The sequence below is a fragment of the Enhydra lutris genome, unplaced genomic scaffold, assembly GCF_002288905.1.
Source record: "Enhydra lutris kenyoni isolate GAN:26980312 unplaced genomic scaffold, ASM228890v2 scaffoldscaffold15, whole genome shotgun sequence".
NCBI classification, from domain to species: Eukaryota; Metazoa; Chordata; class Mammalia; order Carnivora; family Mustelidae; genus Enhydra; species Enhydra lutris.
Window position 1 is genome coordinate 54,503,861 of NW_019154099.1, and position 14,961 is coordinate 54,518,821.

Sequence of the window (14,961 nt, forward strand, 5' to 3'; positions counted from 1 at the left end):
AAGTTTGGGAGAAAATTCCTTTGATCACAGATTGGGATTTTTCATGTGTTGTAGCCCTTAGGATCTGGAATATGATGTAGCACAACTCAGGGCAGCCTGTGTTCTGAGATACTCAGTAATGAAGATGATTTTAAAATATGTAAAATTAAGCGTGTTAATCTGAGACTCTCTCCACATTCATAGGATGTGATCCCTGTTCATTACTACCTAATACCTCCACCAACAAAGACTAAGAACGGCAACAAAGACAAAGAAAAAGATTCAGAAAAGGAGAAAGATTTAAAAGAAGAGTTTACTGAAGCGTTACGAGATCTTAAAATTCAGTGGATGACAAAGTAAGTTTTAGTAGATTTTCGGCCTCTATTTACTTTTATTTTCCCAGTTAAAGCAGTGTGGTGTGTATGTGCATGGACTGTATTCAGAATGTTAACAGTGGGTGGTAGGGTTACAGGGGTTTTTATTTTAACCACTTAATTCTGATTTGCTCTTGGAAGAGAATTTTACTAGAAAGCATAAAGAAAAAAATAAAAATCACCTTTTTGCCTACTCTCCAGAGGTAATCATTGTCCTATGATTATTTCTCTGTAGTTATGCATGTAGCAGTGTGAATGATGTTGTGTCCTAGTTTTCCAATTACTATGTGATTTTTGGCATTTAATAGTTCTTATAATTAGGTCATTTAATAGTCCTTTAAAATACCATTTTAATGACTATGTGGTTTGCCGTCCTGTTAAGGAAATGTAACGCGCTTAAATACTCTATTTGACATTCACGTTTATATCTTTTCTCTGTGGTGCTGTGATGGACATTTTTACACATGTAGTTTCTTTAAATATCCATCAGATCACATCTTAAAAGTATAATTATTGAGAATCAGTATTATTAACACTTAAAAATTGCCTTGCTATGTTTTGACATATTGCCTTCTAGAGGGAATATCACAATTTCTACTCCCTCCAGTGGTGTATGGCAGAGCCTGTGACGCCGTGGAATTGGAAACGAGGCCTTGCTGATAGATGGCGAAAAAAGAAAAAGCCATTATCGTGGTCTTAAGTTGCATTTCTTAAGTTACGAAATTTGAGGCTTTTAAAAACTGTCACCACATTCTTGTCAGCTGAACATGTCCTGTATTTTCTATTGGGACATCAGATTTTTCATTTAACTTTTTAACATAAAAGATATTAATGCTTTGCTGTACTTGTACACATTTTCCCTCAGCTTATTTTTTGACTTTTAGCTTACTTTTTACATGGTAGAAATTTATTCTCTGTAGTCATAGGGGTTGCTTTTTCCATTTGTGTTACACGGTATTTCTGTCACCACCGCGTTCCTATGGGAGTCCTCGTCAGCTGAACGGGTGCGTCCTTGCAGTCCTTAGCTGTTCTAGACTAGAACAGACGTCATTGTGTCATGAAAATAATTCCCAGGGATTGAGCAGTTCCAGGGTCCTTCTACATTCAGGCTGACCTTTGCACTTAAAACTAGGCTGTATCTCCACCAGAATCCAGAGTCTGTAAGTCAGTCTCTGATCGATGGTAGGGTGTCGTAAACAGCTGAAAATACAGTGTAAATCCTTCAAAGGCGAAATGGCAGAGGTTGACTTCTAGCACGGCAGCGTGAGGAGTCCCAGGGGCCCACTTCTCTGGAAACTAGTGAAAATCTTTTTTTTTTTTTTTTTTTTTTTAATCAGCCTTTTAAAACCTCCGGAGTTGATGTAAGGGCATACAGCAAAAGATGAAGAAACATCTGTTCAGGAACATCTGTAGTTCAGGGAGAAAAGTGGGAGTCTGTGGTACTTGAGCCCAGGCCGCTCCCTGCTTCCCCACTGCAGCTCAGGGACCAGGCCGCTTGCGGCCGGAACACGGGGCGCCCCTCGGTTCCTGGCCAGAGGACTCTCTTCCAGGGACGAGCTGCCGTGCATGTGGGAGCCTCACGCTGAGACCTCTGGAGTGATGCGCGGAGGTTTGGGGTTGAGGGGAGCAGAGGGCCTGCCTTGGGTATGGCACTGCTGAGACCACTAGGGCCCCTGTCACCCTAGCCCAGGAAGTGGTGGTTTCAGGGCAGGCAAGGGAGGCCTGGAAGAGCCTGGGCTACTGCTCCCCTCACCCATGTCGTCAGCTTAATCAGCTTCCCCATTCAGGAACATGGAATGTCTCTTCCTTCATCTGAAACTTCAGATTTTTCAGAAAAGGATACCTTTTTCTTAAAAATTATAGACATTTCTAGAGCTTTTCATCTTTCTTGCTATTTGATTGTTTTTTCCTCCTCTTTATACATTTATACCTGGCATATATGAAAACTTGATGCTTCCAGTTTGATTTTTTTTTCCTAGGTTAAGCATATTTATATTACTTGCAAATAATGATAATCCTTGTCAGTAAAGAGACTTGTATTTCAGACTGATGCTTTATGTTATGGGCTGGAACTTCAAAGCAATGTTAAATAATAGGGAAGACGGAAATTGTTTTCTTTCTAACAGAAACGAAATATAACATTTCTCTCTTTCTTACATACATAGGCTGGATTCTAGTGACATTTATAATGAATTGAAAGAAACGTATCCTAATTATCTTCCTCTGTATGTTGCAAGACTTCATCAGTTGGACGCTGAAAAGGTGGGACATGTTCATTCTTAATATTTGAGTATTTCGTTTTGTTTGTAACATTAGATAAAGTTTATACATTGAATAAAAGTGCGACCTTATATTTGTCTTGTGTCCTTGCCAAACGCAAACATTCTGTCAAACTGAATGTTCTGTTAGCTATTCTCATTAAGGTAAATATAGAACTTAGCTATTACCATGAGTTCAGCTTAGAATTCCCGCTCCTATTTTTGGTCAGTGGGAGGAGTAGCAGGGAAGATATACCCAGGGTTGCTTTTCTGACATTCACCTCAGGGCAGGGGTCCTGGCCTGCAGCAGGTGTAAACACCTGCCGCAGAGGAACAACTCCTACTTTGCATTAACTTTGTTACTGATGCTAATTTTCAAGAATTGGCCATCATTCCAAACTGTCTTAACAGCTCTCATTAGTAATGTTGGCCAGTAAGGAAGCGCAAGCCATAAACAATTAGAAATGATCCGGGTTTCAGAGTGAACTTGAAGGTTGAAAGGAAACCTCCAAGACTCACGAGGGGAGCATCGCAAGCACCGCGGTGATCGTAGTTAGACTCCGCTGGGTCTATTCTTGTCTGCTCCCATCTTTGTGGTTTTAATAATAAACTAGGGAGAATGTTCATCTGCAGGTGCTTTTTTCCCTCCTGTTTTCATGTGGCGTGTGACTGGAGTAATCTAGCCAGTCGGGTTTCTAAGATGCCCAGAAAAGGAGTTGCCTTGGTAGAAAACACTGCATTTCTGGGAACCTTTATCTGGCTTACCCTCACCATCTAGTATCAATGGGGAATGTGTCTTGGCTATTTTCCCATCAGAGTTCAGGTTTTCTGGTGATGCTGATGTTGTGGCCGTCACAGTAGGGGCAGCACAGAGCACCCTGGGCTGCGAGCAGACTGCCCTGCCCCCTCTGCTGGGTTGTGACTGTCATGGTTGGGATGACAGAAATGAAGGTACTTTGGTGTACTCATTGATACATCCATTTCTTTTCTTTCTTTTTTTTTTAAGATTGTATTTATTTATTTGACAGAGAGAGACACAGCGAGAGAGGGAACACAAGCAGGGGAAGTGGGAGAGGGAGAAGCAGGCTTCCAGCTGAGCAGAGAGCCCGATGCGGGGCTCAATCCTAGGACCCCGGGATCACAACTTGAGCCAAAGGCAGACGCTTAACGACAGTCACCCAGGCGCCCCGAAACATCCATTTCTTATTTCTTCTTTTTTTCCTCCCTAGGAGCGGATGAAAAGACTTAATGAAATTGTTGAAGCTGCAGATGCTGTTATTTCTCATATAGACCAAACGGCCCTAGCGGTTTATATGGCCATGAAGACTGACCCCAGGCCCGATGCAGCTACTATAAAAAAGTACCTAACCAGTAAATAATCTTTCTTGCATCTCATTCTTAGTTACTTTTTAAAATTAATGAGAATATTCTTCTATTCCGGCTTGTTCTGTCCCGGGAGTTATCAGTATTTGGATGTTCCACCCTTAGATATTTCATGATAGTTTTCTTAGTTGTTTGAGATGAAGCAGAAGAGAAGAAGCTTGCTTTCTCGGCCGCCAGGTCCATTGTGTGGAGAGACTTGAGTAGCTGTGATCAAACAGTCCCACCCCTTGGGGATTTGTGGGAGCTGGACGTACGGAGAAGGCAAAAAAGATTAATTTCTCAATTGTTCATTGACCAATAGCATGAAAAGCCCAGATTTAGTTTGTAAGGTCCGGCAACACAAATAGAAATAAAGTCAGGTTGAAACCGTCACCTAGCACCTTGAGTTAGGAACCGGTGTCACGGTATTGCGGGGATGAGGGGAAGGGGGTTGTGGTTGAGCTTTAAGAAACGCAGCGCAGACGTGGAGCAGAGCGGTGTTGCTGGGCACAGGTGGGCGAGCCTGTGGCTCCGCACGTAGTGTGACAGTCCCTCAGCCACCGGAGCCTCCGCCTTCCTTGAATTCTCAGGACCGTATCGCGGGAGCGCTCCCGAGAGCAGCTTTCCCTCCTGCCCCTGGTTTATTTTCACTCAGAGGCCTTCACCTTCGAGGGTAGAAACATCACGTCCTCTTGGAGCTGCTACAGCCATTCCCTCGGCCTCAGTCAGGTGCTGCTCTGTGGAGTCCTTGATTCTGAGCCGCTGAAGCTCCAGGTGTCGTGTTGCTCGTCCTAGCACCGCAGCTCTTGGGAATCTGCAAGTAGTAGTTTTCCAGCAGAATGAAATTATTCAGATTGGCTTGTTGGCATGACCTGCACCCTCCCCCACCCTCTGAGGGAATCATTCAAACGTGGCTGTTTTGTTGTTGTCCACTTCTGACACGCCAGTTACGTGCAAGGAATTATTTGGGATATTTTGAGTATATTATCTCATTTAAACTGAACCTTCTATATAACGTGCCAAGTAGGGGGGGCATTTTTACCCGCTGGCTGCTGAAGAGCAAACAGGAGAGCCGGATTCAGGCCGGGTCTGTCCCAGCTGGGGCTTTCCTTTCTTGTAAGCAGCCCCTTGCGTTCCAGCCCATCTTGAGAGGATTCCCCTGCCTCATTTCTTTCTCATAGACAAATAGGGCATCCGCTCCGCCTTGCCCGTCGTCGTGCTGTCCTTCGTGTCAGAGGGGGCAGAGACCCCTCTCCGAGGCCAACCTCTATCTCAGCCTGAGTCTTCCTCTCCATGGCTGCCCTCCGCTGACAAGCCCCTTTCTCCCGGTCTTCAAGGTCTACGCCTCAACCCACAGTCATTTTCATCCCATCTCCTGTCCCCGGGGGGCCCCTGGTTTCTCGCTGGACCAGTCTACACCGCTCTTCCTTCCTGAATTCCATTCCGTGTTAATCCCGTTGCAGGAGGAGGAGTCCGGGCTTGATCGCCCATGAGAAACTCATGCCGGAAACTGTGGCCTTTCTGAGGCTGCCTTGACCTCACGGCGGCCTCTGCTAGTAGCTGCCGCATCCCTTCTAGCTCTCTTATTTCTTAGTTTGTGAAATTAGTATCCTCTCTTCAGACTCCCCTGTCTAGGAAGTAACATTAGAAATGTCGGTAAATGTGAAGGTCCGTCTAGCCCTGCTGGTATTCTGGCTTGTCTTTCCTAAGTCTTCTAGCCTCAGAGGAGGTTCTTAATTCCGGGTTAAAGTGAGCCGCAGACCACGACGAGCTGTGTTGTCAATCTTACTAGTCCCCTTTTCCCTCACAGTTCTTCTCCCAAACCCTGACTCCAGTGGCTGTCGAAAAATAACAGTAACATAGGGTCCTGGCTTTAAAGATTATGGCTGCAGAGACGGTCAGAGACGCTGGGATAAAGCTAGAAAGGGGCTGTGGAACACGTGAGAATGCCGAGAGAAGCTACTTCGGCTTGGGCCGCACTGGAGCGGTTTGTCTGCACTTACAGTGACGGTGTTTGCCGCGGGCCTGCCTTTGGCCCAGCCGGCGTGGGCTCGGCTGTCTGTGCTGGGCAGAAGGCCCCGTGCAGGCCTGGAGCTGCTGTGCTGGGGCGAGGTGTTCTCGGGGGCCTGGCGTTCGCTGGAGGCGGCGTCCGCTGACCAGGAGCAGCCATGGAGCGTCTGTTTCTCGCTTCCGTGCAAAGCTGCTTTTCCTCTAGTCGCTCGTGCATCAGAAGTTCTGACGGCCGCTTTGTACTCTCAAATGTGATAGTAGCTTTTGTACGTGATCTAGTATCGAGTTTCCGTTAAACTGAACTGCAGTTTATTTAGGCCATTAAAGTATCTGATTGAGGCTCTTCCTAAAATACAGCTATTACCACTTTGATCAGTACCTCTAACTAGATTTGATTCGGATGTTTACTGAGCAAACACTGTAGGTAAAGCATCACTGAGAGGATGAAAAAAATGGAACAGGACACGGTCTGCTCTTGGGAAGCGCGTGCTCTGATGCGGAAGGTGAAGGTGCTGGCTGGGATGTGATGAAGAGTTACGATAAATATTTTAAATTGTGAAAGCCTGTAGGAAGAGCTGATTTCATTTGACTGGGAGAGCCTCGTGGATTGGTAAAATATTTGATCTGAGCTGATCCGTTCTGAGTTAGATGAGGGTAGGGAAGGAATATTCCAGATATGTGGAATGTAGGTTATTGGATCCGAGAACTGGGTTCCGGGGTTTGGCAGGTAGTTGGATGGAGGACTGGCACGAACAGCACGCTTATGTCACCCTCTAAGTTCTGTGCCCGGCCGGCCCTTCTCCGGGCAGCTCGGACCAGTCAGCTGCGGTGACTGATCGCGCCTGCCTTGCCAGGCCACTTCTGTTCCAAGGCCCCGCCGTCTTCCTCACAGAATGGGGACAATAAAATTGTGTCCAGCTCCTCGGGTTTATGCTGTAATGTGTAAGTTAAGTACTGCTAAGACATTTCAGAAGGTGGCTGGCGTCTAAAAGGTGGGGTGGGGTGGGGTGGGAGAGTGCTCAGTAAATGAGAAGCTGTGCACATGTCCTTCAACTCAGAAATTCTTTTGTTCCTGAGTCCAAAGTAACCAAGCAGTTCCCTGACACGTTTCCCCCAAAAGAGAATGAAATTGGTTCTTTCAAGCTTTGAAACTCTTTGCTGAAAATCTCACGCCTCTTTTTTGGCCTAAATTTATCTACGTTGCAAACGTATTAAGGTGGGTAATTTTGTTGGGTTGTAACAAGTTGTTGTTTTCTCATTTTCATTATCTTTTGTACAAATTGTTGGTTTTGTAGCGCCAGCAGATTTCATGTGTGCATTTTCCAGTCCCGAGTCCTTCAGAGTCATTCGTACCGTTAGTCCGTTCACCCGTGTCCGAGTGCCCGTGGCACCTTCTCCGCACTTGTAATCCGCATTGTCTCCACACGTGTGGGACATGAGTTGGACAAAATGCCTCAGATAAGCAAGTGTCCTAACGAGTAACACTGTCCCTTGGAGGCAGGTTGTGACTGCGTTTCATTCAGCAGTGAGGTCCTGAGCGTCTGTCCCGTGCCAGGCATTTGTCTGGGCACTTGGGATACATCAGAACACAGATTCCTGCCCTGTTGCAAGGCGGTTTTTCCATAGCGATTAAGAGCAGGGATTCTAGAAGCAGACTCTACCTGGATCTGCTGCTTCCTGACCGTTGGACCTCGGACAAATCTGTGTGTGCCTCAACTTCCTCCTTTGCAAATGGCGATGATTAATAGTATCTTACTCAGAACTGTCTTGACTGTAAATGAGTTGATATGTAAAAGTGCTAGAGCAGTTTCTCGCACGGAGGAAGCATCTTACAGTGTTTGCTCTGTTTGTAAGTGAAAGTTACATTCACTGCTGAAAGACCTTGTCTACATCGGTGCGTAAATGTGTGATGATTGCTCTTTATGAGAAATCTAAGTACTTTCTAAAAGACGCTGTTCTGAGGAAGAGGTACTTAGCTGACGGAATTGAGAGCTGAACACACTTTCCCTTCTTTTGCTTTATGGCATTCTGTTCCAGCCACATACGGCTGTCCTAACGCATTTAATCTGTATGTGTGAGGTAGTGGCTCATTTGGTGTTTGTTACAAATAAGGAATCTTATTTGATGTACGATAATATTTCTGCATTGTAAATCTGAGGCAAAGAATGCATGAGTTTGTTAGTTTCAGACAAGTCTACTTCTTAAGGAATTTTACCGATCTGGGTGTTGCTTTTTGATTTGGCGCACAGTGACATGGACAAACAGAAGTCTACCCTCGTGGACGCTCTTTGTAGAAAAGGATGCGCCCTCGCCGACCACCTTCTTCATGCCCAAGATCAAGATGGGGCTGTTTCAAGCGATACCGAAGGAAGAGAGGAGGAAAGAGAAAATACTCTGGATTCTGTGATGGAAACTTTTTGGGAAACTACAAAATGGACTGATCTTTTTGACAATAAGGTAATCTTTGTGCTTCTTGCTCTGGCACAGTTCTTGGGGGTTACTTCACAAACCTCCTTTGTGCCCCATTGCCTGCTCTTTACTGTTTCCCAGCTCCCTGGCCAGAAGAGGAAGAAAATATATGGAGTGTGGCTAAGCTGGGCTCTGAAGAAGACATTGTGTTTAGTGAGATCTCCTTTGTCTTACCTGTTTTAGAACCATTTTACTATCATTTTCTCTGTCTGCACAGTGGCTCTTTAGCCAAACTAATTTGGAAAACAGTTTGAGAATGTGTGTAGTGGCCTTTTGGTTAAGCCGGTTATGTATGAAGCTAGAATTAAGAACATCTAGAAATTGCGTTTATGCCTTCCCATATCTGTTTATGTACTGATTTGTTGGGGGAGAGGGGGGCATTCTGGTTACTTTAGATGTTATTTTTCTCAGAGCTCTTTGACTTTTAAATAATTATCATTTGGATTTGTAGCTCATCAGTTTTCAGACTCAGTTTAGAAAAGGGAACATTGACGAACTTTTTGGATTTGGGTTATATAAAAATGTCAAATCTCTTTTAGCTCTCTACTATAATTCTTACAGTAGGGATTATGTAAGTACAAGTTTTTGTCAATCTTCCTTTCTTCTGAAGATAAAGAAAATAGAATTCTCCTAACCCAGCATAAGCGATTAGTTTTGTCTTACAGACAGATGCTTGTTTTCTAGATGAACTACGATAATTTGTAGTAAAGACCTCTGAGAAGCGAAAAAAGGTTTCCTGTATGCTTGAGGTTTTCCCACTGCAGTGTAGTCATGCTCATGCTGAAGAAAGTGAGTTAGGGTCAGATTCCGCTTATACGATATAATTTTTTAATTTTAATTTTTTTTTTTTTTTTACTTTATCCCCCTTTGCAGTTTTGGTAATTTATAATGACTCTTTATAGTTTTGTACTTCTATCCTTATTTACATTTTTATGATCACTTATGTTAGCTCTCCTTTGCATAAAGAGGTGTTTGGTATAGAATCCAAGAGCTAGTGATTTATCACACTTTAATTTTCCCCCCACAGATAGGCTGATTGGTGCAATATTCAGCTTTTGTTCTTTCAAGACATCTTTAAAATTTGCTTGAAGTAAAATGTTTATTTTAAAAGCTGCACTTCTATTACGGCCTTAATTTTTTCATTATTAAAGCTATAAACCATAAAATGTAAATATTTCATAGATAAGCCTTATCTTGTTTTACATTATAGGTTTTAACATTTGCATACAAGCATGCATTAGTACATAAATTGTATGGGAGAAGCCTTAAATTTGCAACTAAACTTGTGGAAGAAAAACCAACAAAAGAAAACTGGAAAAATTGTATTCAAGTAAGTGGTATTAAATTTTCACTGTTACATGTCACCTCGGTATCACGTAGTGATCAGATAGCTAAAAGCCTTATTGTAGTGACTTAGCGATCCTGACTTTTCAATGACTGATTCCTCTTCTCATTCATGTAATGCGAATTATCAAATAAAAGCATGAGAGACAACCAGTAAGCTCCTTACATTTTTTAAACTTTTCTTATTATTAAATTTTTAAAATTCCTGTCCAGAGAGCCTCAACTTAGCCTCAAATGTTTTCGACATAGGCAAAAAGTACATTAGGAAGTTTTAGAATTACAGTCAGAAGGCTGAGTTTTCTTTCTGAAGGAGACAGAAATCATTCCTTTCAAATACATGTTGGCTCAATTCTAAAATGTTTGAACTTTTAGAGTTTATATTTGATTTTATTCTTCATTTGAAATGATAGGCCATTTTGTGATTTTTACACCATCCCTTATTACATGCAGAGAAATTCTGTGGTTGATGTTAGAAACACTAGATAAGAAATTCTGGTCTCTCTGTACAAGTTAATTGTCAAGTATAAAAATTTAATGAAGCCACAGAAATCATCGTAGCCTCATCTTGTCTCTGGACGCGCATAGTTTGTGCCTAAAGGGCATATGACCTTGGGTGTGCAGCTCGGTCATGCCACATGTGGCCAAGGTCTGGTCTCTGTATTTAAGGTTATTCTTTGGATGTAAAAGTAAACAGTAAATTCCTGGGGAAATATTTTCCAATTAGAGTAAACTCTAGGTTATCTTCCCTCTTAGACCTTTCCTGTGTACCTGCACCGGTCCGTTCAGATTGTAAGACATTTTAAATTAGCGTCTTCAGATCTTTGAAAAGGTTAAGAGAACTCTTTCTGGAACTAATTGTTAATGTGTATAGTGTGATTCTCATCATGTCGACTGTGATCTGTGAACTCTTACATTGGTAAAACCAGTGATTGCCCCAGATGTTCCTATCAGGGGGTTTTGTAATTTGTGTCCCCTCCACTCTGTTCCTGTCCTGTCTGTTCTTCACACCACAGCTGGAAAAGAGGGCTTGAAGACACCTCCTGGTGAAGCCCCATCACATTAAGTCTGGATTAAAATCCAGACTCCTTCCTTGGCCCATAAGGCCCCACAGGATCTGGCTCCTGCGTTTCTACCCAGCTGCATCCCTTGTCACACTTCCCAGACTGACTCTGCTTCCCTCACACGTGCCGCCTCTGCTCGGCTGAAACAGCCACCGTGCCCCTTCCTGCCCTTTTCTGCCAGGAACCTAACTAGTCCAGCTGTATGGAGAGCTCGTCCCGTCCCCAATTTTCATAGAAGGTTTCTTCTTTTCCAAATTACCCCATAAATATCACCTCTCCGGAGAGCCTGTTCTTGACCATCTCATTTCCTAATGGCTCTGGTGTCTCATCAGGTTTTATTCTTATTGTATACTTGATGTATACAGCTTAATTACATACTCATTTGTTCATCTGTTCATTGATTAGCTTATTTCTTCTTTGGTTCCCCTGAATAGAACACAACTGTCCTGCAAGTGGGAAGTGAGTTTGTTCAATGCTGTTTTCCCGATGTCTGGAAGTGTTTGGCTTCCAGTCAGAAAGAACAAAAGAAAGAAAAGAAAGAAAGAAAAAGAGAAAGAAAGGCAACTGGTTTGATAGGAAGAAAGGGAGCAAGTTAGGCAGAAGGAAGAAAGAAAGGAAAACAGAAAGGTTGGTAGAAAGACAGGAGAGAAGGAAGGTTGGCCGGAATGGTCATAATCGCATGTAGAGGTTGGTTGGTAGGAAAGTGGGTAGGTTAGTTGATGGTAAGGAAGATCAGGTGGTAGGAAGTGTGGTTGGTGGGTGGGTTGGATGGAAGGAAAGTTTTGCATGCTACCACTTTATTATTCTTAAATGCAGAATTTACCCTGAATATTGAGCTTAAAAAATCTGTTCTTTAATAATACGTTTTTGTGTTTCGTTATAGCTGATGAAGTTGCTTGGATGGACCCATTGTGCGTCTTTTACTGAAAACTGGCTCCCCATCATGTATCCTCCTGATTATTGTGTATTCTAAAATAGGAACCAAGACTTTAAATTTTAAAAAAGAAAGTTTTATAGTGAATGGATATAAAAACAAATTTGTGGCATTTTTAGTCTAATGCATGTTTTGATCCGCTCTCAAATACTGATTATTAAAATGATGTGTATTTATCAGAGAATTTGCTGGCGTGTGGCTTAATACATGTAAGTCTAGACCGCTGACATCATGGTGTTTTTTTAATGCCTCCATCGCTGGCAGCGGCCTTGCCCTGACTGCCGGCACCAAGGACTTCCGGTTGGGTTGCAGCTGATACATGCATGATCAGTTTTGAACAGTGACTTTTAACTGCAAACCTGTAAAATTCTATTTTTTATTTTATAAATGAACAGGGTTTTAACATGCTCTACTTTAATTTTTTCAATTGTATGAAGGCCTTAAAAAGCTACATTAAGCGTAGCTAAAATTATTTATTGGACTAAAAAGGAACACAACTTCCATTTCCAGATTTTACTTTTTTTTCTTTTATCTTTTTTTTTTTTTTTTTTTTTTTTTTTTTTGGCAAAAGTTTACACTCAATTAAGGGTAAAAAATAAAACCGGCACAAATAAATGTGTGGCAGTTGCTGGAGCGTAACTGCTTCACTAAATCTAAATCCTCATCTTGGCGTTATTTCAGGTCAATCATTTTTAACATCCTCTTGACATGCAGAGCATCAGAATGAACTAATAATACATGTATAAGTGCCAGACAGCTAAATCTTTATCAGGTATTGTAAAGATACACATATGGTATGTTTATTAAAGTTGAAATAATGTAAAACACGTGAATAAATGTGCAAAACCAAGATCACAGTATATACCATATGCATTCTGATACCTTAATTTTTTTTACAAATAATAAAAGTGAATATTGAAGCTTCTTAAAGTTGGTCTTAATTTTTCATAAATAAGATATGGGGTTAGAACAGAAATAATATATTAAATCAATAGACAAAAAATTCAGTGTGAGGTAATTTATTTTATATTTCCTATGGGCATGCAATTATTTGAATATATTTGCCAGTTCTTATGTGATTAACTTTTGTGTATGTTTTTGGCTTTTTATTTTTTTTTTTTCTGGCTACTATACTTGCTTCTCTCATCCTTCCTCCATAAAATAAAAAGACACACATAGAAATATTGAAAGCCTCTACTCACTGACAGCAAACCTGTTTGTATGTGTGTATGATTTTCAAATCTTGTTCCCTTAGAATTTGCTGTTATAAAAGACAGGGAGGTCTTTTATAACAGCAAATTCTAAGGGAACAAGATTTGAAAACCATACACACAAGATTTATCTAGACTCTCATAACTGTTTTTTGTGTTAGTTGACCCCTTTATATGATAAAAACATTAGAGTCTTTATGAAAAAATAGATACGTATGCCAGCATTTTGCATACAGTTTCTGAGCATTCTAGAATTTAAAACCCGTCCGTGAACAACCACACGTATGTTCTCTCACAAACACACATACTTTCATCCTCGGTCATGCAGGTTCCCATATATACATGTTCATCCAGTCAGGAAATTGAGAGGGTTAGAAAAGGGTAGGACGACTGACTGACTGGTTGGTTATTAATTATAGAATCTGTTTCATAACGCAGGTTTTGCCATTCCTAGTGAGTGCCGCCTGCTCACACAGAGCTCCTCGGGCAGCCACAGGTGAAAGCTTGGGTCCTTCTTAGGTTCTTCATGAGGATGTGTAGCCCTAGGATGTGCGTGGCCTTCTGGATGTCAGGTTTCAAAGGCCCTGTGAACGTCTCATTTCCCAGCTTTTCCTTTTAAGCCTTTGGATTAGCCCCAACTGTTCACCATCTTGGGTAGCCACAAAATTGCACAATTGCCTGTAATCATCTAGACAAACGCTCCTTCGGGAAAAGGCCCCTCAGCCTGAGAGAGAGCTGAGTCTAGTAAGATGAAGATGGCCTTGCCCATGAGGTTTTCTAGGGAACAACCATTACAAGCTTGGGAGGAGCTCCCACTCCTGTTGGGCTCCCTCCAGTGACTGCCAGGCTGGGGGATTTCCAGGCAATTGGTGGAGCTGGAGATGGGATGGAACAGAACAGTTGGGAACGTCCGAGTGTGCTGTTCTTACTGAGGTCCGGCCATCTTACTTGAGTCAACTCACCTCAGCTTGCTCTAGGCCTTTGGTAGTTCCCACACTTCTTCTTCTTTTCTTTTTTAAGATTTTACTTATTTATTTCACAGAGAGAGAGAGAGTACAAGCAGGGGGAGCAGCAGGCGGAGGGGAGAGGGGGAAGTAGGTTCCCCGCCAAGCAGGGAGCCCAATATGGGGCTTGATCCCAGGACCCTGGGGTCACGACCCGAGCCAAAGGCAGCCCTGTAACCAACTGAGCCACCCAGGTGCCCCAGTTCCCACACTTCTGAAAAGAGTTGCCTTTGAGAATTTTTGCCAGTTTTCTCATTACTCTTTAGGAAGTAGAAAATCTTCACAAGTGCTTTTTCACTGACACACCGCGTCCCGCATTTACTAGGACATCACACTTTCTCTTAAGCGCATGAATGGAGCATCCAATTTTAACATAAATTTAAGGTTAGAAACTTTCTGGTAGTACATTTATTTTGAAAGACTGTCTTCTGAGTTAGGTGAAGATACAGTTAATTCTAGGATCCGTCAAATACGACTTATATAAAAACATTGCTCCAGAGCTCGCTGATTTCTTACTTTCTACGTCAGGTTTTGGTCTTTGTGCTAAATTCTTTAATGTGGAAGAAGAATTCAGCCGCTGGTGGATATTGGAGACACTCTTCAAGACCAGTGTGGAGCTCCAGGTGCAGGGAGCAGCTGGGCCCTCCCCACAGGCCAGCTGGTGGCTCCCTGCGTGTATGGGATGCCGTGAGTCAGTGGCCTCCCGCTCCTCCTCTCTCGTACTGAAAAGCAAACAAGTGAGCTGTGTTGTGTTTTCAGGAGGAGGTGGTAAATAATGGGGCTTTTTAAATAGTACAGTTGGTAAAGCATGAATATTTTCAGGCAGGTTTTTTGTTTTGTTTTAAAGGCTGAAGAAGCCACTTCCCGGTTCTCGGTTGTAAGAAAAACTTCTCTAATTACTAATTGTCTCTTCTGGGACTAACGTCTTCCACAGATGGTAAAATTTTGGAATGAA

General features: G+C 42.5%; 1 protein-coding gene across 4 annotated transcripts in view; it reads left to right on the forward strand.

Moving 5' to 3' along the window:
• LOC111146903 (tripeptidyl peptidase 2) overlaps positions 1 to 12,338 on the forward strand; it is a 69,475-nt gene extending 57,137 nt beyond the window's left edge. For 2 of the 4 annotated variants that reach the window (XM_022502645.1, XM_022502646.1), the window contains 6 exons: positions 184 to 335; positions 2,519 to 2,615; positions 3,841 to 3,971; positions 8,233 to 8,440; positions 9,663 to 9,782; positions 11,741 to 12,338. In XM_022502645.1, coding sequence (XP_022358353.1) covers positions 184 to 335; positions 2,519 to 2,615; positions 3,841 to 3,971; positions 8,233 to 8,440; positions 9,663 to 9,782; positions 11,741 to 11,830 — 798 coding nt within the window. In that variant the 3' untranslated portion in view covers positions 11,831 to 12,338. Of the gene's footprint in view, positions 1 to 183; positions 336 to 2,518; positions 2,616 to 3,840; positions 3,983 to 8,232; positions 8,441 to 8,533; positions 8,606 to 9,662; positions 9,783 to 11,740 lie in introns of all 4 variants that reach the window. The other 2 variants (XM_022502644.1, XR_002640569.1) reach the window with 2 other exon arrangements.
• Positions 12,339 to 14,961: the final 2,623 nt, after the last annotated feature.